The sequence below is a fragment of the Engystomops pustulosus genome, chromosome 3 (genome assembly GCF_040894005.1).
Source record: "Engystomops pustulosus chromosome 3, aEngPut4.maternal, whole genome shotgun sequence".
Taxonomy (NCBI): domain Eukaryota; kingdom Metazoa; phylum Chordata; class Amphibia; order Anura; family Leptodactylidae; genus Engystomops; species Engystomops pustulosus.
The window spans coordinates 144,816,906-144,843,174 of record NC_092413.1 but is presented as its reverse complement, the minus strand read 5'-3'; the positions used below and the strand labels follow the sequence as shown (position 1 = coordinate 144,843,174).

Sequence of the window (26,269 nt, the reverse complement as noted above, 5' to 3'; positions counted from 1 at the left end):
TATAGCATATTAAGGGGTGGAATCCTGAGTTGGGAATTCTTGTTTAGGCTGCCTGTACGCCGTGTATATCACATGCTGATTTTCTGTGCAGAAAAAAAAAAAAATCAGCAGCTTAAGGCTACATGCACACTGCCGTTGCCCCCGTACCGTAGCACAGGGGCACATGACAGCACGGGGAGGAGGTGAGCGGCTTATCCCGGGGTAGGGCGCCGTGTGCCCATTGCCGTCTATGGGGATGTATATCAGCCGTATATACACGTTTCCCATGCATCAGTGTGAATGAGGCCTAATACAGTAGATTTCATCAGAATCTCATACTTACTGCACAAAAGTATTTAATAATGCAGATTGGTTATCAAGTCCAGTAGAAACATTTTAAATTTGTGTGCAATAATCTCCATTTAGAGATTTTGGAAACAAATGTTAAGGAGGTCATGGCCAAATGTATAGTCCCAAATCATAAGAATCATAACGAGGAAGGAAAGGACACAAATAGCCAGATACAAAATACAGTTTAATGTAGGAGCACAAAACACAGTTCAGGTTTATAAGACTGAGTATAAACATAGGAACAGGCAAATATCACCTTTTTTCTGTATAGCAGCTTGGATTCAAATTATTGGTGAGGTCCTCACCTGAGGTTCAGGGTTAATATGTTAATATGAAACCTGCCATAAGATCACTTCTATACCCTGTTTGTCAGTTTACAAAAATGTTACCAGGAAAAAAAAAAACTGTAAAACAAACTACACTTTTTTGGTCATTAAGAGTGAATAAAAATATCCAGGGATTGATTTTGATACTTTCACTTCATCAGCGAAATAACGGAAACCTAAAAAGGAAGAAGAATGGGAGAATGGATATCATCAATTAATACGCCATACTTCTAAGCTTTGTTGTACAATATTCTATAAACAGGACATGTCACTGATCTTGAGATGTCGGTTTTAGCAAATAATTGTGTTCTTTACAATTTGAACAGATTGTAAGTGTTTTTTCTTATGCAACCTGCAATGTCGCAAGTGACATGCTAATGCCCAAGTGTAAACACACTCATAAGTGGCCAGGTGGAATATTTAAATGTAAAAATACATTGAAATTAAGTTCTAAAAATAGTGTTGCAAAATAGTTATTTAATGTGGAATACCATGAAATACACCAAGATTAACTAAAACAGGAAGTTTGGGAGAAGTGACAGGCCCTAATTTTCCTTTTTTTCTGACCTCTTTTAGGATCTGGCCAAGGGTCTCTTCACTCTTAATAGGTTTTCTGCAAATACATAAAAGTTATGATTTAGAAAAACAAAAGTAAAATAAAACCTTAAAAATAAAACTTTTCAACAAACTTTGCAGACAACAGTAGTCCAGTGTGTGTACATAATACCCAGCTACTTTGTTGCTATTTATGGGAGTTGTAACACTGTCTGTTCCATGACTTACTGCTCCCCCATAGCCTGCATAAAGCTTCTGTCATCCTTGATAGCAATATTAAGTATAGAAGGCAAGACCGCACTTCTTATATGGTCCGTTAGGGTCTTTAGGGATCTTGGTCGTGTATCCTTGCTAGAAAGACAGAATTCAGCAGGAATTTCAGATTCTAAAGCATATTAAGGTCTCTTGCCCACAAGCTATTTTCCAGTACGGGTGCTATTCAAGTTTACATTGGACAGCACTCTAATCAATTGATAGTCTATTATGCTATATATATACCAGATTTGTATACAGGTTAATCAGAGAAATATGCAGGCTGGACAGCTCTGATCCACTATATTAGTAGAATGCAACCACCTGTTTTTGTAGTCTTAGTGTCATCCTAATATTGTCAGATTTTCACAGCTCTGAGCTACTTCCTTGAAAAACGCGCCATCCGATTTATTTCATGCACTTCAGTTGACTTCAATGAGTGAGTTTCACGCATGGCACAGGCCAGAGTATTTCTGATAGGTTTGGATCAACAAACTGAAAAAAATCGGATGTGATCACAGCACAATAAGTCACAACCCTGTCTGAGAGCTGTAAGATGTAGGCTAGGACAGCACTTGTACTAGAAAATAGTTCTTGGGCAAGGGACCATAGAGGGAATGAGGAGGGATGTAATTAGAGAAGGATGGACTTTGCTCTGTTTACATATAGTACCAAGTTTCTTAAGTACTAAAGCACATGTATCCAAATAAATATACCAGAAGAGTTGTATGTATAAAGGATGAAGCTCTTACCGCTCAGTCTTGGTAGAGATGAATATTGAGAACTTGCATTCCTGGTCAGGGAGGTACGTGGAAGGCACAACAACATATTGTCCAGGAGCAAGATGACAGATTTTACATACTTCCAAGGTATGACTATGTGGGACACAGCTGGCACATGGTTCTTGTGAAAATAATGGGAGACTTCCATCAACTAGTACCTAAAGACAAATGAAAAAAATCTGAACTCCTGAAGATATTACGATTCCATGGGGCTAATTCTGTACATATGGAGTTGTACAGAGGAATACCCAGAGATGTTCCATCACTGTATGGGAGTTAACTTATTGAATTTTCTCAGCTAAAGCCATTTTAGTTCATGGATAAAAATGTATATTACAGTCAAAGCACAAATTACACTCACCAAGTACACATGAAAGCCAATAGCATGGCATGCATTCTCCTGATTGTGCTGGCAAAGTGTAATCTTTACCACCTCTGTATTAGTCGACACACGAAAAGAAAATCTTGGATTAAGATGGTATGAAGGAAAGTTCCTGCTGCCTCCTGCATTCCTGTTACTCTTCTTCCACTGTCCTTTAAATTCCAGTGTTTCCCATACACCAGGCATCTTATCTTCACTTTCTTGCTCCAAAGGCTTGTTTGAGGATACCTCACTAAAATAGGAGTAAAAAAATGAACCTTTATCATCTAAAATGTTACAGAAAGTGGTTTTGCTGCTGAATGAAGAGAGGTACAAGACCGTAATTATACCTAGAGCATATGCAGTTTTCTTTTTGGTGTTCCTGTATGGGAACATATCTGAACATCAGCATTGAGGTGGAATCAGTTTGTGGGGCGGGAGGGCCCGAAACCCCGATAGACAAGAGAGCAGAAAAAGCAAGAAAAAGAAGCGCAGCTATCGTGTAATAACGTTAGATGTAGATGAAGTTGTTCGGTAGTTGCTTGAAACTGAAGAGATGCTGTATCTAGCTGCCACTCCTGGAAAGCCCCGTTCGAACAAAGGACTAGTATCCCGGAACCGTGGAAGATGTGTAGATCAGACCCAGAGGAGGCATCAGGACGGCGCTATTTCAGACACACACGGAGATAAGGTGTCTTGTGAAGGTTTCTTAATTACATATGGAGATCGTGACTAGAGATGAGCGAGTATACTGCTCGGTCGAGTATTAGCATACTCGGACCGGCTCATTACTCGGACGAGTATCTCGGCTGTCGAAATCGAGCATTAAAGTAATAAAATAAAGTCAAGAAAAGTATTTTTATTGCAAAATAAAATATTCCAGATGTTTGCAGATGTTTTAATTGCTAGAATACATTGAAAAAACACTATTCTTCACTTTACAGGTGTTCGCGCGTGTCTCCCGCTAAGTTTGGAGATGTGCGCCGAACATCTGGATGTGTAGAATAGTGTTCTTTCAATGTATTCAACAATTAAATGCTCCTGTGTTCACTGTTTTCATTCTATTCTTCACATTGCAGGTGTTCGCGCGTGTCTTCCGATAATGTCGGAGATGTGCGCGCACATCAGCAATGTGAAGAATAGAATAAAAACATTAAAAACAGTGAAAACACGAATATTTAAGTGCAGAACACATTCAAATAACATTCAAAGAACATATTCTTCACATTGCTGATGTGCGCACCATTTTAAACATTATCGGAAGACACGCGCTAACATCTGCAAAGTGAAGAATAGAATAAAAACTGAAAACAGTGAACACGGGAGCATTTAAGTGCAGAACACATTGAAAGAACACTACTCTTCACATCCAGATGTTCGGCGCACATCTCCTAACTTAGCGGGAGACAGGCGCGAACACCTGTAAAGTGAAGAATAGTGTTTTTTCAATGTATTCTAACAATTAAAACATCTGGAAACATGTGGAATATTTTATTCTGCACTGTTCTTTTAATGTTCTATTTTATTTAAAAAAATGCTCGGGTCTCCCATTGACTTTAACGAGCACCCGAGCATTTTAGTGCTCGCTCATCTCTAATCGTGCCGCGTTTCAGCTCTGAACCGGAGCTTTTAACAGGCATCTGATGAAAGCTCTGGTTCGGAGGTGAAACACGTCATGATCTCCATATACTTCCTCCGGGTCTGATCTACATTATTGCTCAGTTGATACAGTAGCTGGCTATGTATCTAATGAGACTGTTGTATATTTGTTCCCCCTGTTTCGCCTGTCCTATTATAAGGCATCTTTGCGACTATTGAACAATAATGTTTTGTTGAAACTAAAGTAAATGATAAAGGACCTGTGTATGCAAAAGCAAATTTGTCTAGCACCAGACAGTCCACTGACATGTAAGTGAAAAGGTTTTTGCTAGAAATTGTACATGTAGATTTTTAACCTGTTAACGACAGCCAGTGTCTTTAGATGGCTAACTGTGCTTCTGTGCTTGTCCTAAATCTGCAAGATATCTTTCGGCCTAGCAGCAGTTTCTCCTGCGTAGATCACAAAAGGAAGTTAAAAGACAGCTAGGGTTCCTGGGGAAAAGACAGAAGCAGCTTATTACTGCTTCTCCCTTCTCCTGCTTTCATTAGATAGTGCTGAACTGACTATGGGACATCCCTACCACTGACTTAGTGACTTCTCTGGTTGTCACTATTTAAATGCTGGTTATTATCTGTTGAAGTGGGTAATAGGCTAAGGACAGAGCAGACAGTTCAAGGAGAGTCCATATTTATGCAGTTTGCTTTTAGGCTGGCTAAACATATACAATGTCAGAAGAAAGCTGCAGTCAGTCAGCACAGCAAATCAAGGAAGAGTACCAATAGCCAAGTCAGGAAAAACTTTTCAAAGCGTAACTGTAAAGTTACTGACAAAAAATAGTTTAAGCACAGCGGGAGAGAGACTTTGATAACAATTCCAGCATTTGTAATTGGCCGATCTGCTTATGGCATCACTGAAAGTCCTTTGCATCACACAAAGTACTTTGAAATGATGCAGGGCAGATTGTTTGTAATTGGCCGACAGGAAGCATGTGATAAAACACATGCTTGTGACATCATTAGAGTTCCTACAGCCCCTCTCAACAAGCCTCCTGTCATCATCTCTTGCTGTACTATACGATTTCCCATGGCAACCAGAAAGCATGACAGATGTAAAGTAGCCTGGGGGGACAAGGTAAAGCCCCTGCTAGCTGCTAAACAGCTGCTGATAGCTCATTATAATAAATTAGAGAATTGCTTATTTTGGCATAGTGCAGAATTAGGCAAAAGTTTTTATACTTTACAGTTGTATTTTGAAAAAAAAAAATCTACCATCAAAATCAAGCATGAAAACCTGGGACACTAGCTTGTACTGTGACTGTGGTAATCTTCTTATATTTGTTATCCATGGCCTTGTTCCTTCTAAAATCAACTATTTTAATTATGCTAATAAGCACAGCTAAGGCTTTACCAGAACCCCCTAGTGCTGCAGATTCACAAGATGCTACACTGAGCCGCATCTTTCACCCTGGTCTCTCCGTCCACCCTCTGAAATTTAGCAGCAGCAAGAAGGGAGGGGTAACCATCTCTGCTCATTGTAACATCCTGAAAAGCTACTGCACCTAGGGGCTCGTGAAACACCCCTAGAGCCTGTGAGACTCATTAGCATAATTATAAAGGAAGGAAGTCATGGATAACAAATACAAAAGATTAACACAGTTACTGTGCCGGGATCTATGAGTAATATAGACAGGAAAAGGCCACAGCATCCAATTTGATGAAAAAGGTGATAAACCTTTATTCACACAGGCATGAAAAAACTGCAACATTTCAATTCGCCATGAATCTATGTCAAGCATGCAAACAATTGTGCACATGCACATATAAATACACCCACTACCCGGTGACCTCATTTCCTGTTTAAACATTAGGTAAAAAATCTCTTATCTCTGTTGAAGTTTTTTCATGCCTGTGTGAATAAAGGTTTATCACCTTTTTCATCATATTGGATGCTGTGGCCTTTTCCTGTCTATATTGGAATTTGGATCCTACACACCAGGACCCTGAGCTGCATACATTACCCAATTTAATAACTGGTCATTTTTTGGTTGCTGTCTCTTGTCTGCTTTTCAGAGATTTATGAGTAAGTGTCTCTGGTTTATCACGCTGGATTCTGATGGTAGATTTCCTTTAAGGAGACAATATTATGTGTACTGTTATCAGCTGCGCAATTCATATTTGAAATTTAAAAGTAAAAAAAAAAGGTTTTCATTGTCATACACGGTATAATCATTTAACCTGAGTGTGATGGGTCCACTAGAAAGCACACGGAGTAAGAAGTCCCCTTCTATGTCCCTGAGAAACGTGCTGGGGATAAGAAGATGATATCCTGGAGATAATTCACAACGTAGTTGCAGCTGTCTGTCATAACTGTGTGATGAGGTACCAACCACAGGTGTTGTCAAAATGGTCTTTTGAAGATTAAAATGACGGTTTTTCACCTACATAACATTAAAAAATATATATATTTAATGCCCTGAAGTCTGGACAAAAAAAATTAAGGGGGTTCCCCATAAATGACCTATAGAATATGTGATTGCTGTGAGACTTTTATTATACCTTCATTATTTACTTTTTCCACATCAAGGGCTACAAATGCACTTACAATATAACATCATAATATATCTTATAAATACATATAAAATATACAATCACAGTTCAATGATTGCTGTGAGACTTAAAATCACAATGAACAGAAAGTAGGGGACTTCAAATCCCCCTTAGTTACCTTTTATTATCTATGGAGCAAAGCTAAGGCATATTTTGCCTAATGAGGTAAAAGTATTGAATAATTTCAAAGAGAAATGTTCTTAGTTGCCTATTAGAACCAATCACAGAACAGTTTTCATTTTCTCAAATTTACCTTCCAGATGTGCAATCCAATAGCTGTTCCAGTTGTATGATTGGAGGTTCCATGTTGTAACGTTCGGCTGCTGTTATTTGAGGATCCAATTTTATCCCTTGGTCTTTGCATTAGGGTCAAATACACCTCACTTTGCATCCTGACACGTAACCAAAACTTTGGGTTTTCAGGGAAGCTGACGTTATTGCGTGATCCACCTGCATTTTGGCCGTTAATCCAAGAACCATTAATCTGTTGAGTATAAGAAAGCAGGGAACCTGTGTGCAAAATAAAAAAAAAATAAAATGTTTTGATCCCCAAAAGAACAGTGTTAATGTACATACTTTTTACAACTGAGTAATAAACAGAATAGTTAAAAAAGCAGCAAAAACACAGATGTTATCGAAGTTCATTCTAGTTAACAATTCACCCGAAAAACAAATCAAATCAAACAAGTCTAATACAAAACAGATACAGTCGTAGAAAAATAGCCTTTATGTGTATGTCAGAGGTATTTAAAACCCATGGATTCTCACCATTATGGCATTAAAGAAAACCTACCACTTCCGATGGTGCTTCCAAGCTGCAAAAGCCATGCACCAGCTCAGGGTGAGCTGGCGCCGGCGCTTATTTTCGTTATGTTTTTAAACAGATGTAAAGCGTTTAAACGCTTTAGTAATATTTATGTATGAAGCAGATTCAAAATATCTTTGTGATAGGGGGTGTTAAATCTTATTATTTGCTTAGGATTTTGTGGTTTCTCTTCGCATAGATCATAACCTTTCTGTTGCGTTAAGATTGTGTATCCGTGGGAAATACAGCACGGTTAAATCGTGCCCTAGGGATATTGCTTTCAAGCCATTCTTCTTATATTGCATAGCGACACCTTTTTCTACGTCAGAAGCCACAGACTTATGTTATGGACAGTTAATGTGCAAGTTGGCAACATTTTGATTCTGGAAATATTTCGGTTTCTGTGATAGGAGGTCTTAAAGTGTATTATTCGCTTGGGTTTTTGTGGTTTCTGGGTGGGCTGCATAATGACGAAAGCCAACATGAAAAAAATCTAAGGGGCCAGTAGTTACTCCTAATCCATCCCCTAACGAGACACCTAAAAATACAAACAAATATGACAAAATAAGAGAAACAGCTGCAGCCAAATTAGACAAATAAGTGTTATCCCCTAAAACAAGTAAAAGTTTAATTAAACCATCAAAAAAACAGCACAGGAAAGTACCATGGAGACTTCGTTAGAGTGTAGTCAGCAGCTGCAAGGGAGGAGAAAATTTGAAAACTGCACCAAATTGAGCCGGATCAAAATGCTGACACAGAAGTGCAATTAGAACCTCCCAATGTTACTATACAGGGGTCTGTTCAGACAAGGGAAAAAGTAATAAGAGGATCCTCCATCATTTAACCGTTTCGCGACCGCCCGCTGTGTATTCACGGCGGCGGTCGCGTTCCGATGCATGGAGAGGGCTCGCTGGCCGAGCCCTCTCCATAGCCGGTAAGTCTCTGCTGCATATTGCAGCAGAGGCTTACCGGTAACACCCGCGATCGGTGCCGGCACCGATCGCAGGTGTTTTCTTGCTGATCGCCGCCGGCAAAGCTGCCGGCGGCTTCAAACAGATGGCGGCGCATGGGCGCCACTCCCCGTGACGCCATCGGGGAGCGGCGATCCGTCACCATGGTAGCTTCGGGTCTCACGAAGACCCGAAGCTACTTCGGGTTAACCCATTCATTACAATGTGCTATCAGCACATTGTAATGTATGAGGAGTAAAATCCCCATACTGTAGTATGGCAGTATATGGTAGGATCGATCAGACAACCTAGGGTTAAAGTACCCTAGGGAGTCTGAAAAATAGTAAAAACAAAAAAAAAGTTGAAAAAAAAATTATAATAAAAAAAAACCTAGAAATTCAAATCACCCCCCTTTCCCTAGAACTGATATAAATATAAATAAAAACAGTAAAAATCATAAACACATTAGGTATCGCCGTGTCCGAAAATGCCTGATCTATCAAAATATAATAACGGTTTTTCACTGCGTTTAACCCCGTAACGGTAAATCGCGTCCAAAGTATAAACTGGCACTTTTTTGCCATTTAAAAAAAAATTTAAAATTCTATAAAAAGTGATCAAAAGGTCGTACAGTCCTAAAAATAATATAATTGAAAACATCATCAAAAGTCGCAAAAAATGACACCACCCTCAACTCCATACAACGAAGTATGGAAAAGTTATAAGCACAAGAAGACGGCAAAATAAAAAAAAAAATTTTGTTCATGAGGTTTTAATTTTTGTAGATGTATGAAAACATTATAACATTATTTGGTATCCCTGTAATCGTACTGACCCAAAGAATAAATTAGATGCGTCATTGGTGGCGTGAAGTGAAAGCCGTAATATCCAAGCCCACAAGAATACGACACAAATGCGTTTTTTCACCATTTTCACTGCATTTGGAATTTTTTTCCCGCTTCCCAGTACATGGCATGGAATATTCAATGCGATCACTATGAAGTGCAATTTGTTACGCAAAAAACGAGCCGTCACATAGCTTTTTACGTGTAAAAATAAAAAAAGTTATAGATTTTTGAAGGTGGGGAGTGAAAAATGGAAATGAAAAAACGGGAAAGGGCCCGGTCCTTAACCGGTTAATGTAATAATGACAGCCATACTGAAAGGTAATGGTGCAGTAGCTGAATTAACGAACCAGATAGGGGTATTTAAAGAGGAAATGGCTATTATTAGAGCAGATATGCAAAAACAAGCCATCAGGAATGAACACGCTGAAACTAGAATTTCAGATTTGGAGGACTCAGTTCACCAGTTAAGGAAAGAGGTTAAAGAGATGGATAATGTGGTTAAAGGGGTTGTCCGAGTTTTGAAAAAAAAAAAAAAAAACCTATAAGTGGCCGGGAGCGGGCTGCCTAAAACAATAAAGATGTACTTACCTTCCGGTGCCCTCCGGTATCCAGCGCTGCTGTTGCTCCGGTCCGGGCACCATGTAAACAAACATGGCCACCGGAGCAGCGCTGCATTCAGCTTCCGGCCGGACCCGACAACCTTCCGGCCCCCATACACAATGCTGGAAGCTGGAAGCTGAGTCTGGCGGCCATGTTTGTTTACATGGCGCCCTGACCGGAGCGACTGCAGCGCTGAAAATATTACAGCTGGCACGGCAAAAGGATAAAATTGAGTATAGCGGGCAGGCTATTAGAAGATTTCCGGATTTCGCACTGGAAACTCAACAGAAGAGAATGAACTTCTTTCATGTAAAAGCCAAACTGCACAATAAGAGTATACAATATTCCATGTCTTTTCCTGCAAAATTACGTATTGTATGGGAAAATTGACTGGATCAATAAAAATCTAAAATAAGTAGGTTTTGCGTGATATGTAAATGTGATGATAGGTATAGAACAGTGATGGCCAACCTATGACACGCGTGTCAGTGCTGACACGCATAGCCATTTTCAGTGACACGCGGCCGCCGGAGAGTTAAGTTTCATCCTCGGCTCCTACACTGCCAGGTGCAGTAGCCGGGAGGCTGAGAGATTGTCCAGCACATTGTAATAAAATAGATGTAGTATGGCAGTACATGGTAGGATCAACCACACAACCTAGGATTAAAGTACCCTAGAAGTTAAATAATTATACATATTTGTTATTTAAACTATAAATATCACAAAATTATCTTTTTTTTGTCAAGGTGACACACCACCCGAGTTATGCTCGGTTTTTTGGCGAATTTTGACACACCAAGCTCATAAGGTTGCCCATCACTGGTATAGAAGATAGGTTGGTTGTTAATGAATTTGTCTCCAGGGTTTTTTTTTTCTTGGGTGGTTCCTTGCTCCTTTCTTCCCCTATGGGGTTTTCTATATGGGAAGGTGTCTAGGGGATACATCTATGAAGAATCTCAGTAATCAAATCAAAATATTATCTTGGAATGTCCGGGGATTAGGTACCAAAATTAAAAGAATTAAAGTATTTGATCTTATTAACAGAAACATTCCTGATATAATTGCTCTTCAAGAGACGCATCTAACCCGTGAGAACGGGTCGCTGGCTAAACAGATGGTTTGGATCGGTATACCATTCATGCAATTCATCTTATTCAAGAGGGGTTTTAATAGCCATCAATAAAAAGGTAAAATTCCAGGAAATATCAGTCAAATATGACAAGGAAGGAAGATACATATTTTTGTATTGTGTTATTCAGGGTAGTTAATGGGTTATATTGCAAATATATATATACATATATACACATATACACACACACACACACACACACACACACACACATACATATACACACACACATACATATACACACACACATACATATACACACACACATACATATACACACACACATACATATACACACACACATACATATACACACACACATACATATACACACACACATACATATACACACACACATACATATACACACACACATACATATACACACACACATACATATACATATATACACACACACACATACATATACACATACATACACACACACATATATATACACACACATATATATACACACACATATATATACACACACATATATATACACACACATACACATCTCACATGCTATATGATTTACAAGAACTTATGGTAAATATTAGAGGGGTCCCGCTGACTTTAATTCAGTAATGGATACTAGCATGGATGTGTAGAGTCACAAATATGAATCATAGATTAAGTAGGTTGTATTTGATAAGTAAAGAGTTGGGATGGCACAAACTATGGAGGCTTAAGCACCCAGATGCGCAGGAATTTTCATGTTATTAAAAAACACGTAAGGTTTTTTCAAGATTAGATATAGTATTCACCAATGATTGTGGGATGCATTATGTTAAAAAAGCAAATTAAGGTAATAAAGCGATTTCAGATCACGCTCCACTCACTGCTGTTGTTGCGATAAATGGGAAAGTCACAAGTTATAATTTTAGGATTGCTCCTATGTGGGTAGAGATACTGGATAATCATGATAGATTGCCTATGCAGATTAGAGAATTCTTTAGTATGAATGTGGGCACTGTAAGCACTGCCCTAGTGTGGGATGCAGATAAATCACACGTTAGGGGAATGTTTAAAGCGGAAAGTATATGTTATAAGAACAATAATGGCAAAAAAAACCATATGTAGTATATATTGTTAATGTTTATATGAAATAAAGATGTTTTAAAAATGAAAAAAAAAAGAAGTCTAAATCCTTAGAACAGACATTTATAGCACATTCCAAATTCTTATAAAGAGATATATTAGCACATGCTGCAGTGAACCAATTGAAACAAGTCATTATATACACTCACCGGCCACTTTATTAGGTACACCGGTCCAACTGCTCGTTAACACTTACGGTAATTTCTAATCAGCCAATAACATGGCGGCAACTCATTAAGGCATGTAGACATGGTCAAGACAATCTCCTGCAGTTCAAACCGGGCATCAGTATGGGGAAGAAAGGTGATTTGAGTGCCTTTGAACGTGGCATGGTTGTTGGTGCCAGAAGGGCTGGTCTGAGTATTTCAGAAACTGCTGATCTACTGGGATTTTCATGCACAACCATCTCTAGGGTTTACAGAGAATGGTCCGAAATAAAAAAACATCCAGTGAGCGGCAGTTCTGTGGGCGGAAATGCCTTGTTGATGCCAGAGGTCAGAGGAGAATGGGCAGACTGGTTCGAGCTGATAGAAAGGCAACAGTGACTCAAATCGCCACCCGTTACAACCAAGGTAGGCAGAAGAGCATCTCTGAACCCACAGTACGTCAAACTTTGAGGCAGATGGGCTACAGCAGCAGAAGACCACACCGGGTGCCACTCCTTTCAGCTAAGAACAGGAAACTGAGGCTACAATTTGCACAAGCTCATCGAAAATTGGACAGTAGAAGATTAGAAAAACGTTGCCTGATCTGATGAGTCTCGATTTCTGCTACGACATTTGGATGGTAGGGTCAGAATTTGGTGTCAACAACATGAAAGCATGGATCCTTGTATCAACGGTTCAGGCTGGTGGTGGGGGTGTCATGGTGTGGGGAATATTTTCTTGGCACTCTTTGGGCCCCTTGGTACCAATTGAGCATCGTTGCAACGCCACAGCCTACCTGAGTATTGTTGCTGACCATGTCCATCCCTTTATGACCACAATGTACCCAACATCTGATGGCTACTTTCAGCAGGATAATGCGCCATGTCATAAAGCTGGAATCATCTCAGACTGGTTTCTTGAACATGACAATGAGTTCACTGTACTCAAATGGCCTCCACAGTCCAGATCTCAATCCAATAGAGCATCTTTGGGAAGTGGTGGAATGGGAGATTCGCAGCATGGATGTGCAGCCGACAAATCTGCGGCAACTGTGTGATGCCATCCTGTCAATATGGACCAAAATCTCTGAGGAATGCTTCCAGCACCTTGTTGAATCTATGCCACGAAGAATTGAGGCAGTTCTGAAGGCAAAAGGGGGTCCAACCCGTTACTAGCAAGGTGTACCTAATAAAGTGGCCGGTGAGTATCTTTGGAGTTGTCCCATTTTATTCCAACTCCACTGCCTTAACCACCTAAACCCAAGAAAAATATGTTACCTATACCATTCCCATGAAAATGGCTTATAATTTAGTTCTTCTTCCCATAAGCATTTTCTCAAAGTGTAATCTGCACAATTTACCTGCACTCACCAGTCCAGATACTTTGGATACAAAGTTTCTTGACGACAGGAAACGCCAATGTAACCTCATGAAATTCTCGAAAAAATTCAGCCTTTTCCACCCAGAACTCGCCATCTTGAATTTGAGTTAGAAATCGAGAACTTTCCACCTGGTCCATCAACGCCCAATTATCACCACTGCCATAAGGGATAATAGAGAAGTTGTCCTGTTAACAATTTATAAAACTTTGTTCTAGCAAAATTGGTAATCATTTTGCTTCTTGTCTAATACTATAAAGTCATAAATAGCACCTATGTAAACAATATTAATGGCAAACAAAACAATCCCTTAAAAATTATCAGGGGATCAGCTAATCTGATCTCACCAGGGCATAGGTAGTATACTATTAGAAAGTGCATAGGTACATCACAAACCAAACAATGTACCCTACCCTCTATCAGATAGGGAATGTATTTTGGGAGTTTTATAGGTCTTTTAATGCCTTGTATAACATATATATATAAATGGATCTATAGGTTTGGACTCAATCCACCTTCTAAAAGAGAAATCTTTCAATTCTTAACACAAACCTTTGTCCCCAGGAACCTTCCCAGCAACTTCTACCCCAAGGATTGTGTACACGGAATAAGAGCAAAGACTGTCCATCCTTTGTAAATCCTTGCTGTATATCGGTAATTGTGAAGGCATGAAACTGTCCCAGATCTCCAGAACCTACATTTAAATAAAATATTGGTGAAAAAAAAATGTGTGTACTGCAATGCTATTCTGTTTAATCCTACAGATCCTGAATCCCTCAAGAAAAGGCCAATGTAGTGGTGACCACAGGTTAAAGATAAAATTATGCCAGTTCTGACCTGGCGTAAACTTAATTATGGTGCCCGGGTGCTCCACCCATTTTAAATTGCGCCAAAATTCAGTGCAAGTTCTTAGACACTTTCATATTGTGATTGGTACACCAAAAGGGGCATGTCTGTGATAAAATGGGTTGGCCTAAGTTGCAGCAAACTATGGCAGATTAGACTTTAACCAGTTCTGTCCATTAGCGAAGTAAACAGCTCCTTTCTGTGTAGTGATCAACCTGTTACTCTTGAATTGCTAAATGAAAGAGGAGGTGCCTAGCACTGCACCAACACAAAATGGAGCTGTCCTTCAGAAGACAGAATTTGCTCATCACTGAGGATTCTTAGTGTAGGACCCCCACTGACTAAATAGTGATGACCATAGCCATGGGTGGGTCATTATTGGTGTCCAGTCATTCATTTTTCACAATTCATATCCAAACCATTCAAAAATGAAATAAATGTAATGCTCACCTTCCCTCTTGTGCACAGAGCAACTCATTGCACAATGTTCCTTCAGATCCAGCATCCTGCAGATGATTTCTTCTTTGAAACTCTCATTGGCTAATTCCAAAGACCATCTTTCTACCAAACCTCCAGTTAGATCTACCAAAGCATCAACAACCTGGCCAGCCCACAAGGCCTCATAGGAGCCATGTAACCTGTAGACACATACAGCTAAAAAATTATGGCCAATAATGCTGACTATACGAGATGAGGAATGATTCACACAAGCAAATATTATGGAATTTCTGTTGCCTTATTTTAATTGCAAAGGTAGATAAAAAAATAACTATGCTTCTCATTTTGTGGACTCCTGACTTTGGCCCCCTTTAGCAGTGAAGGAATATAACTTCACTTTTTTAATCTGAAGCAGAAGTGAGGTTCCTGCATTAGGGCCTTGATGCATGGCCAATGGAAAAGATCTACCTCAAAGAGTGCAGTAGCATAAAAAAAACAGTGCTGGAGAATATGGGAAAAACTTCACTATTAGGGCTCATTCAGCCAAGCGTTTTTGACATCAGCAAGCTATCCATTCAATGGGTCTGTTCACATATCCTTTTTTGTTACACTGATGCGCAGACTGAGAAAAAAGTGCAGCACACACTTTTTTTCTCACATGCGTACCACGAACCTCCATAGAAGCCAATGGTACAGCAAAAATCGGACAGCACAGGGATGACATCTATATGCAGGCAAAGAAACTGGGCAGCGCAGAAAACACAAAACATTAAATACCTGTTTTTTTGTGGGAGTGAAAAAAAAATGACGACATATGGATGTGAAAAAAAAAACAAATGCGGATTCAATACAGAATACATATCACAGAAAAATACTACAAGATTAAGAGACCTTTCATTAAATCCACATACTTAGCATATGCCTTTTCCAAGAGTGGAAGCCAAAAAGCTCCATGATCTTGACAATGAGAGAAGCAGAGTTTGTGTCCAAGGCATGGCAAGCGATCATCAATGGTAACATCCACCCAGCGACCGAACCTCCAAAACCGACACGTAAAGCGTCCAGTGTACCCTTGATCCTCCCAGGTGTACTGGCCAGCAGGAAAAACCTTTGTAGTAAAGTAATGCAAGTCAATGTAAGATCACACAGTGCAAGTTACATATAAATGCAGAGGTGCGGAAATGCTCTTAAGTTACCTGATAGAGGGGTTGGTTAAATTATATATTCCATGGCTACTGTGGGGCCCATGGTCACTCAAACTACCTGCCAAGTTTGTCAATACCATGTAGATGCAGCTGTACATCTTATAGTGTATATATATATATGCATTGTACATTACTATTAGTCTCATCCTTCATAAATGGGCACCACATTGAGCTGCTTATACAATGCTCAAAAAAATAAAAGGGAACAATTAAACAACACAGTATAACTCCAAGTAGATAACACTTCTGTGAAATCAAACTGTCCACTTAGGGTGGTGGCACATGTCGCGTTTTGAACCCATTTTTAGTCGTGCATTTTCAGTTTGTTTAAAAACCCATGCGTTTTTGTCCAGTTTTACCAATCATCTTAATTAACAACATACAAAAACGTATGCGGTTTTTTCCTCAGCATGACTAAAGACGGTCTAAACACAGGTTCAAAACGCCACGTGTGCCACCACCCTTATGGAGCAACACTGATTGTCAATCAATTTCACATGCTGTTGCGCAAATGAAATATACAGCAGGTAGAAATTATTGGCAATACACAATCAATAAAGGAGTGGTTTTGTGGGTAGGGCCCACAGACCACTTCTTGGTACATGTGGCTGATAGCACATAACACACATAACACTGATAGCATAACACAGATTCCACATCTACAAGTGGCTCAAGTAGCGCAGAGCATCCCAGATGAATCAATGCGAGCTGTGGCCAGGTTTGCTGTGTCTGTAAGCATAGTGTCCAGAGGATGGAGGTGCTACCAGGAGACAGGCCAGTGCACCAGGAGATGTGGAGGGGTCCGTAGGAGGGCAATAATCGAGCAGCAGGACCGCTACCTCCACCTTTATGAAACAGGAGAACTGCCAGAGCCCTGCAAAATGACCTCAGCAGACCACAAACGTGCACGTGTCTGCACAAACCTCAAACCTGCACGTCCTCAGATGGGATTGTGCTCACAGCATAACACTGTGCAGGACGCTTGCACTTTGGAAGAGAACACCAGGATTGGAAAATTCACCACTTCACAGATGAAAGCAGGTTCACACTGAGCACATGTGACACAATTTGGAGACGATGTGGAGAGCCATCTGATGCCTGCAACATCCTTCAGCATGACTGGTTTACCAGTGGGTCAGTAATGAAGTGAGGTGGAATTTCTTTGGAGGGACACACAGTCCTCCATGTGCTTGCCAAAGGTAAAATGACTGCCATTAGGTCCCGAGATGAGATCCTCAGACTCCTTGTGAGACCATATGCTGGTGCGAAGGGCCCTACACAGTGTCCATTTTAGGACATGGTCAGAAGTCAGTCATAGATCATATAATAGAATATTTGATACTTAACACTGACACCTGAGACTGACAGAGCTTGTGTATTGAATATACAACATATACTGCCTGCCTATCAGACATGCTCAAATCGATAACACTGCATATAATTCCTGCCTAGAAAACATGCTCAAATGATGTGCGAGGCTGATATGTGACAGTCTTTAGAGCTCACATCTGGGTGTGAGAGGTTGGGTACTAGATACATTGTATCTTCTTACAAACTGTGGCAGCCAATGAGGAAGAGAAGAAGCTGCTTCTACAGACTTAGCTAAAGACAGGTAATTAAACCTGAGTGAAGTTGGCCCCCCCACATTGTTCAAACCAAACAAAATTGGTGTCAAACGTTTGTGCAGCCGAAATTTTCGTTTGTGCCACTATCGTTTTTAAGATATTAATGAAAGTTACCAGAGGTCAACCAGCCCCCCACATTGCCCTAATCAAACAAAACTGGTTCCGAACAATTCTGCTACGTTAGTGCTAGTTTGTGCGGTTCAAATTTTTGTTTGTGCTGCTTTTGTTTTGAATATATGAACAAAAAAAATCAAAAGGTCAAAAGTTCAAAAGTAACAAATTCTATGAATGCTGTTGGATTGTCCGGTGATCTGGATTTGGCGCGTGTCTATTGGACTACAAACAAGGTATATCCATACTCCAATGCAACAATATTTGCCGCAACAGCTTCAACTAAGCCGACTCTCCTGTTTTTTGTTGCTGGATTAGCTAGTTTGTTTACATATATAATAAAAGCCAGTGTTTTCAAACACTTGTGCACTCACCCCTTCTACTTCAAAGCTTCATGCTTCAAAAGTTAATACATGAGCAGAGACAAAATGTGTATACCATCAGCACATACAGGAGGCATACAGCAAGATCTCAAATCATGCAACACCCCTGATTTTAAGCCTAGACACCCACGTTTCTTATGGGGCGAGAGGTAACGAGAAAACTTATGGCGTTTTTATAAAATCCTCTTCAAAAGTGAACCTCACAGAGGAAAGGGGTAGACAGCATTAGCATGCGAACCTCCTCCTCTCTGTAACATGACAAGCCAGGAGGTGGGAGGAAGACACACTGTCTATGAATCACAGGGAAGACTTATCATACGTCACCGCCCCCCTTGTCGTGCCGGACACATCAAGAGCCTCAGGCCTCTTCATGTACCTAGCAGGTGGCAGCCAGGTAACACTACATGTAGAAGCAGTGCTTCTATTGACTCCAGTATAAGCCAAGGATGGGAAATGCATTGGTTACAGCACCTCCACAGTATGTAGCCTGCCAGACCACTGTAGTATATATCCAGACCCCTGTAGTATATAGCTAGCCAGCCAGCAGGCCCCTGTAGTATCTAGCCAGCCAGCCAGCTCCTGTAGTATCTAGCCAGCTCCTGTAGTATCTAGCCAGCTCCTGTAGTATCTAGCCAGCTCCTGTAGTATCTAGCCAGCCAGCCAGCTCCTGTAGTATCTAGCCAGCTCCTGTAGTATCTAGCCAGCCAGCCAGCCCCCTGTAGTATCTAGCCAGCCAGCCCCCTGTAGTATCTAGCCAGCCAGCCCCCTGTAGTATCTAGCCAGCCAGCCCCCTGTAGTATCTAGCCAGCCAGCCCCCTGTAGTATCTAGCCAGCCTGCCAGCCCCCTGTAGTATCTAGCCAGCCTGCCAGCCCCCTGTGGTATATAGCCTGCCAGCCCCCTGTGGTATATAACCTGCCAGCCCCCTGTGGTATATAGCCTGCCAGCCCCCTGTGGTATATAGCCAGCCTCCTGTGGTATATAGCCAGCCAACCCCCGCACCCAAAATAATGCCTTTAGTAAAAAAAAAATAAATAATGTACTCACTTTCTGGCAGCGCGCTATGAGGTCCTCTTCTATTTACCTCGGCTCCGGCATCGGCTCCGTGCCAGTGCACGGTCCGACACAGGCATCGCGACATCATAGTGTGTGCCAATGACAACACACATACTAGAATGCCAGCGTGTGGCTGACATTACTATGCCTGCGATAGACAGCGCGGGGACACGGAGCCCCCATGGATAGAAGAGGAACTGCCGTGGGGACATCGGAAGGGGAGTACACTTTTTCTTGAGTCTGGAATAAGCCAAGTTGGGTTTTTCAGCACATTTTTTGACGCTTATACTTGAGTATATACAGTAAATACTCCATTTTGGAGCTGAATTTATATTGTAAATAGGGGGGGCTCCCTAGTGTAAGCGTCCCATGTGACTGAACTGGAGAGAGTGTGTGTGTGTGTGTGTGTGTGTGTGTGTGTGTGTGTGTGTGTGTGTGTGTGTGTGTGTGTGTGTCTCATCACACTATGTGGATACTGCACACTTCCTACTACTCTTATCAGCAGGAGAATAGCACAGTCCTACTGCTCTGATCCTTTATACAGTACTAATGTCACCACACAATACTCTCCTGTACATGGGTACAGCACAACTTGTTTGACATTATCTAGAAGTGTTATCAGAAGTGTAACAAGAGGTTTCCAACGTTTTCAGAGATGATGGTCGTGTCCAATACTGGACAGGTTCGGAAAGTGTTTGGCGCTGGCTGTGTCATATTCTCCATCTTGGGAAGCTGCAGGTTATTACATTAGTACCTCATGGACTTTGGGTGTCCTCTCCATATACATACCTCCCAACCGTCCCGTTTTGGGCGGGACAGTCCCGTTTTTTAACCCTTGTCCCGCCTGCACGGACCGTTAAGTGAAAGTCCCGGTTTTTTTGCGTTTTCACGGATTTTTCCGTTTTGTCCCGCCCCCGAGTCCCGCCCCCCCCGAGTCCCGCCCCCGAGTCCCGCCCCCGTCCTGCTCAGGATACAGAGAAGCCAGGGGGCGGGGTGCAGCGTCCTCCTCCTCTCCAGCTCCCGGGCTGTCTGCTGCAGAGCCGGCACCTCCCCCATCCCCTCCCCTGGGAGGCAGAGCCCTCCCTGTCCTCAGGCTGCCACTTGCAGGCACATGGATGGATGGATGGATGGAGCAGTGCAGAGTGTCCTATTCTCTGCACTGCCCCTGCACAGCAGCCCCAGGGGATCAGCCTCCGTGCAGGCAGGAGCTCTCCAGCTCTGCTACATCAATAGCTTCCTGCCCCCACCTCCTCCTCCTGCTCCTCACTGAAGTTCGTCTGATGAAGCAGAGCCGAGTGTGTGCAGCTGCTGCAGTGTGATAACAGGTACTCTACAGGGACTGCAGGCAGCAGCTAAAGGGTTAAACACTTTCCCCCATAGACCCCCTGCCCCCATCCCTAATCCCCCCCCAGTGCACTTCTATTCTGCTTTTATTGTACCATATACTTAATCCCTTAAGGACGCAGGGTTTTTCTCTCATTTCTCGCTCTCCAACTTCAAAAATCCATAACTTTTTCATGTTTCCGTGTACAGACCTGTGTGAGGGCTTATTTTGTGCGTAACAAATTTTACTTTCCCGTAATGTTATTTATTTTAACATGCCGTGTACTGCGAAGCTGCAAAAAATTCCAAATGTGGAAATTTTTTTTAAAAAAACCGCACGTGTCACGTTCTTGTGGGCTCAGTTTTTTCGACTTTGACTGTGCACTCAAAATAACACCTCAGCTTTATTCTTTGGTTCGGTGCGATCGCGGTGATACCGGATTTATAGGTTTTATTGTGTTTTAATACATTTTCAAAAATTAAACGAATGTGTGCAAAAAAAAAAAAAAAAAAATTTTGCCATCTTCTGACGCTAATAACTTTTTCATATTTCGGTGCACGGAGCTGGGGGTGGGGTCATTTTTGGCGAAATGAGCCGACGTTTTCATTGCTACCATTCTGAGGTCTGTGCGACATTTTGATCATTTTTAATTTCATTTTTTATGTGATGTAAAAAGGTGTAAAAGTCGCATTTCGGACATTTGGGCGCCATTTCCCGCCTCGGAGGTCACCGCCGCCCGTAACCGTTTTTATATTTTGATAGATCGGGCATTTTGGGACGCGGCGATACCTGATGTGTCTGTGATTTTTACTGTTTGTTATGTTTTATATCCGTTCTAGGGAAAGGGAGGTGATTAGAATTTTTAATATTTTATAAATTTTTTTTATTTTTAAAACCTGTTTTTTCTTTTTTTTCCACTATTTCTTAGACCCTCTACGGTACATTAACCCTAGATGGTCAGATCGCTCCTACCATATACTGCAATACTTCTGGCTCATTGTAACGAACCTGCAGAAGCCATGTAGCCTCGTGTCAAAAGAAGACCCGAGGCTACCACGGCAAACGATCGCCGCCCCCGATGACGTTCGGGGGCACAGCGATCGTAAAAAAGACTTTGCCGGCGACAATGACCGACTGCGGTTATTAGCGGTGGGGGTTTTCTGCAACATGCAAAACCCCCCACCTTGTATGAAGAGGACTCAGCCCGTGAGCCCTCTTCATACACTCCTTATACTCTCTGCGTCGTAGAGCTACGGCGCAGAGCGTTAAGGGGTTAAAGGGGTTTTCCCACAAATACAAGTTAGGCCCTATCCATAGGACAGGGCTTAACCTGCTGATGTGTGGGGGTTTCAGTGATGTGACCCCCATAGATCATGAAAACGAGGGGTGTGTTGGGGTCCACATAAGGTCCATGTCATCGCTCTATGACGGTAATGGAGCAGAATGGTCATACACGGCCGCCTGCTCCATTACTCTGACGGAACGATTTTTGCGTTTCCATATTTCACTCCCCACTTTCAAAAATCAATAACTTTTTTATTTTTCCACGTACAGAGCTGTGTGCGGCCTGTTTCTGCGTAACAAATTATACTTCCTAGTGACAGTATTAAATATTCCAGGCCCTGTACTGGGAAGCGGGAAGGAAAATATCAAATGTGGTTTTTATGGCTTTCACTGCGTGCTCCATAGGACCCCTCCCCTTTACTGCGCTCCATAGGACCCCTCCCCTTTACTGCGCTCCATAGGACCCCTCCCCTTTACTGCGCTCCATAGGACCCCTCCCCTTTACTGCGCTCCATAGGACCCCTCCCCTTTACTGCGCTCCATAGGACCCCTCCCCTTTACTGCGCTCCATAGGACCCCTCCCCTTTACTGCGCTCCATAGGACCCCTCCCCTTCACTGCGACAACGAGCATGTCTCCCCCCCCTAGACAACAAGCATGTACCCCCCCTAGACAACGAGCATTTCCCCCCTAGACAACGAGCATTTCCCCCTGCTAGACAACGAGCATGTCTCCCCCTGACCCCTAGACAACGAGCATGTCCCCCCCAAGACAACGAGCATGCCCCCCCCCTAGACAACGAGCATGTCCCCCCCCAGACAACGAGCATTCCCCCCCCCCTAGACAACGAGCATGTCTCCCCCCGACTCCTAGACAACGAGCATGTCCCCCCCTAGACAACGAGCATGTCTCCCCCTGACCCCTAGACAACGAGCATGTCCCCCCCCTGGACAACGAGCATCCCCCCCCCCCCTAGACAACGAGCATGTCTCCCCCCGACTCCTAGACAACGAGCATGTCCCCCCCCCTAGACAACGAGCATTCCCCCCCCCCCCCCTAGACAACGAGCATGTCTACCCCTGACCCCTAGACAACGAGCCTGTCCCCCCCTGTGGCTGCGTGCCCTTTTTTGTGTGCTTGTGTTATTTTTGTCTTCCAGGACCGTGCCTGCTGTGGACTGCTTCGGATTCGAAGGATTACGTCTATGACCGACATTTCTAACAAATAAAATGGTCAACGAGGGTGTGTCTGCGTCTTTTGTTCAATAAAATTTTCTGAAAACGGTGTGATTATTTATTTTTTTGCGACACTCTTCATAGTTTGCCGTAGTAGTGGTGCCGGCTAGGTGACGGTGCTCATTACTAAGGGCAGGCCTTAGTGTTTGCCTTAATTTTTTTGGCAAATTTACACTAACGCCCATACCATTACCCCGGTACCCACCGCCACCAGGGGTGCCGGGAAGAGCCGGGTACAAACCAGTACCTGACCGTCTATAGATGGTCAGGTAGTGGGGCGGCTGCAGGCTGTTATTGTTGCGCTGGAATAGCCCCCTAACAGTGGCCTATCCCAGCGCAGTAATGGCAGGCTGCTGCTGCTTTTTTGTATCAGGCTGATTTGAACAATAGGGGGCACCCCATGCCGTTTTTCCCCCCATTTTTTTGTAAAAATGGGGGAAACAGCCTGGGAGCCCCCTTTAAAGGGGGGACCCCACGCATATTTTTGTCAAAAATTTGAAGAAAAAACCGCATGGGGCTTCCCCCTATTTTTCAAATCAGCCTGATACAAAAAAGCAGCAGCAGCCTGCCATTACTGAGCTGGGATAGGCCACTGTTAGGGGGCTATTCCAGCGCAACAATAACAGCCTGCAGCCGCCCCACTACCTGACCATCTATAGACGGTCAGGTACTGGTTTGTACCCGGCTCTTCCCGGCACCCCTGGTGGCGGTGGGTACCGGGGTAATCGTATGGGCGTTAGTGTGAATTTGCCAAAAAAATTAAGGCAAACACTAAGGCCTGCCCTTAGTAATGAGCACCGTCATCTAGCCGGCACCACTACTATGGCAAACTATGAAGAGTGTCGCAAAAAAATAAATAATCACACCGTTTTCAGAAAATTTTATTGAACAAAAGACGCAGACACACCCTCGTTAACCATTTTATTTGTTAGAAATGTCGGTCATCGACGTAATCCTTTGAATCCGAAGCAGTCCACAGCAGGCACGGTCCTGGAAGACAAAAATAACACAAACACACAAAAAAGGGCACGCAGCCACAGGGGGGGACAGGCTCGTTGTCTAGGTGGGGGACATGCTCGTTGTCTAGGGGGGGGGCATGCTCGTTGTCTAGGGGGGGGACATGCTCGTTGTCTAGGTGGGGGTACATTCTCGTTGTCTAGGTGGGGGTACATTCTCGTTGTCTAGGTGGGGGTACATGCTCGTTGTCTAGGGGGGGTACATGCTCGTTGTCTAGGGGGAGACATGCTCGTTGTCTGGGGGCGGACATGCCCGTTGTCTGGGGGGGACATGCTCGTTGTCTGGGGGGGACATGCTCGTTGTCTAGGGGGGGGCATGCTCGTTGTCTGGGGGCGGACATGCCCGTTGTCTGGGGGGGACATGCTCGTTGTCTAGGGGGGGACATGCTCGTTGTCTAGGGGAGGACATGCTCGTTGTCTAGGGGAGGACATGCTCGTTGTCTGGGGGGGACATGCTCGTTGTCTAGGGGGGGGCATGCTCGTTGTCTGGGGGCGGACATGCCCGTTGTCTGGGGGGGACATGCTCGTTGTCTAGGGGGGGACATGCTCGTTGTCTAGGGGAGGACATGCTCGTTGTCTGGGGGGGCATGCTCGTTGTCTGGGGGGGGCATGCTCGTTGTCTAGGAGGGCATGCTCGTTGTCTGGGGGGGGGACATGCTCGTTGTCTAGGGAGAGTGGAATATGCCCCCCAATTATATACATAAATATACATTGGTGCCAGTGGATGCGTTGAAGGTATGAGCAGTGGCGTGGCCAGGGGGTGTGGTTAGGGGGCGTGGCTAGGGTGTGGCTTCTGTGGGTAAAAAAATCGCCGCGGCGCGCTTCGCGCGCCGCCATTTTGTCCCTCTTTCTCCTCCACTAAAGTTGGGAGGTATGCATATAGGCTCAGCCAGGGAGCCCGGATACATACAAAATATAGCATTTCTAATATCCCTCAGACTAAGGACATGGGACATACATTTTCAGCAGGAGGGTTGGGATTCTCCATGCAGGTAGGTACCTGACAACTTACATGCTGCAGGAGGGCGGGAGACTTTTGCAGGGCAGAGCAGGCGCAGATAAACCAGCAGTCTCCCAGGATGCCTTGTGCTCCCAGAGCATCTCTGTTGTCCTCCGGGAAGAGCCGGGGAGCGGCACAAATCTCCTAGAAAACACAAGGTGACAGGGATCAGCCTCCAGGACCAGCGGCCATGGGGTGAGGGGAGCAGAGGGCGCCCACCTGAGGTCTCCGCCATGTAATGCGCTCACATAATGGAGGCAGCGGAGAGTCACCAGCGCCCACCAACGAGGAGACACAGGCAGGAAACTCCGGGTCCACGAAGAGCCCAGTACCGGGGGGAGGCATGATATCTGCAGCGGCCTTCCGAGGAGCGACAGCTCAGCTGACACACAGCATGGTGACTGCCGGATCCTAGTAGTACAGCCGCCCGGCGAGCGTCCCTCACCCCGGCTGCACCGCTGTCTGATGAGCGGCCATCATTCGGCGCACACAAGCCCCGCCCCCACACTGACATCTCCCGTCACGCATGGGCAGCCGCCCCTCCCGCTCTGTCACCTCTCACATCACACTGGCCGCTCTGGAGTTATCAGCGGTCTCATCATGAGGCAGAAGTGACTTATGGGCTCGCTATTCAATGGAATGGACCTTCACCCATGATGTGTTCCCGCTCTCCATACACATGGACACAACAGCCATTTAATGGTGTTTTCCCACGAACAGAAGTTTGGCCTTATCCACAGGATAGGGCCTAACTAGCTGATCAGTGGGGGGTCTCAGTGCTGAGAACCCCCCCACGCATCACGAAAAAGGAGGAGTCCGATGGGGTCCCACCTACCTCCGTCGGACTGCTCGTTTCTCTGTCAGCCTGATGATGCAGACGGTCGCGCATGACCGTTCTGCTCTATGGAGCTGACGGAGAGCGCTGAGCTCGGCAATTTCCATCAGCTCCATGGAGATTAATGGAGCAGAATGGTCAT

At 43.5% G+C, this 26,269-nt stretch overlaps 1 protein-coding gene across 1 annotated transcript; it reads right to left on the bottom strand.

Moving 5' to 3' along the window:
* Positions 1 to 495: 495 nt before the first annotated feature.
* On the bottom strand, positions 496 to 25,822 carry CAPN10 (calpain 10). Its single transcript, XM_072142419.1, has 12 exons — positions 25,512 to 25,822; positions 25,305 to 25,436; positions 15,968 to 16,164; positions 15,069 to 15,256; positions 14,325 to 14,466; positions 13,765 to 13,931; positions 7,066 to 7,322; positions 6,441 to 6,643; positions 2,607 to 2,859; positions 2,216 to 2,403; positions 1,224 to 1,269; positions 496 to 832 (listed from the first exon to the last, which is right to left on the bottom strand). The coding sequence occupies exons 1-12, from the start codon at positions 25,635 to 25,637 to the stop codon at positions 806 to 808; spliced, it is 1,926 nt and encodes a 641-aa protein (XP_071998520.1). The 5' UTR covers positions 25,638 to 25,822; the 3' UTR covers positions 496 to 805.
* Between the last annotated feature and the right edge of the window lie 447 nt (positions 25,823 to 26,269).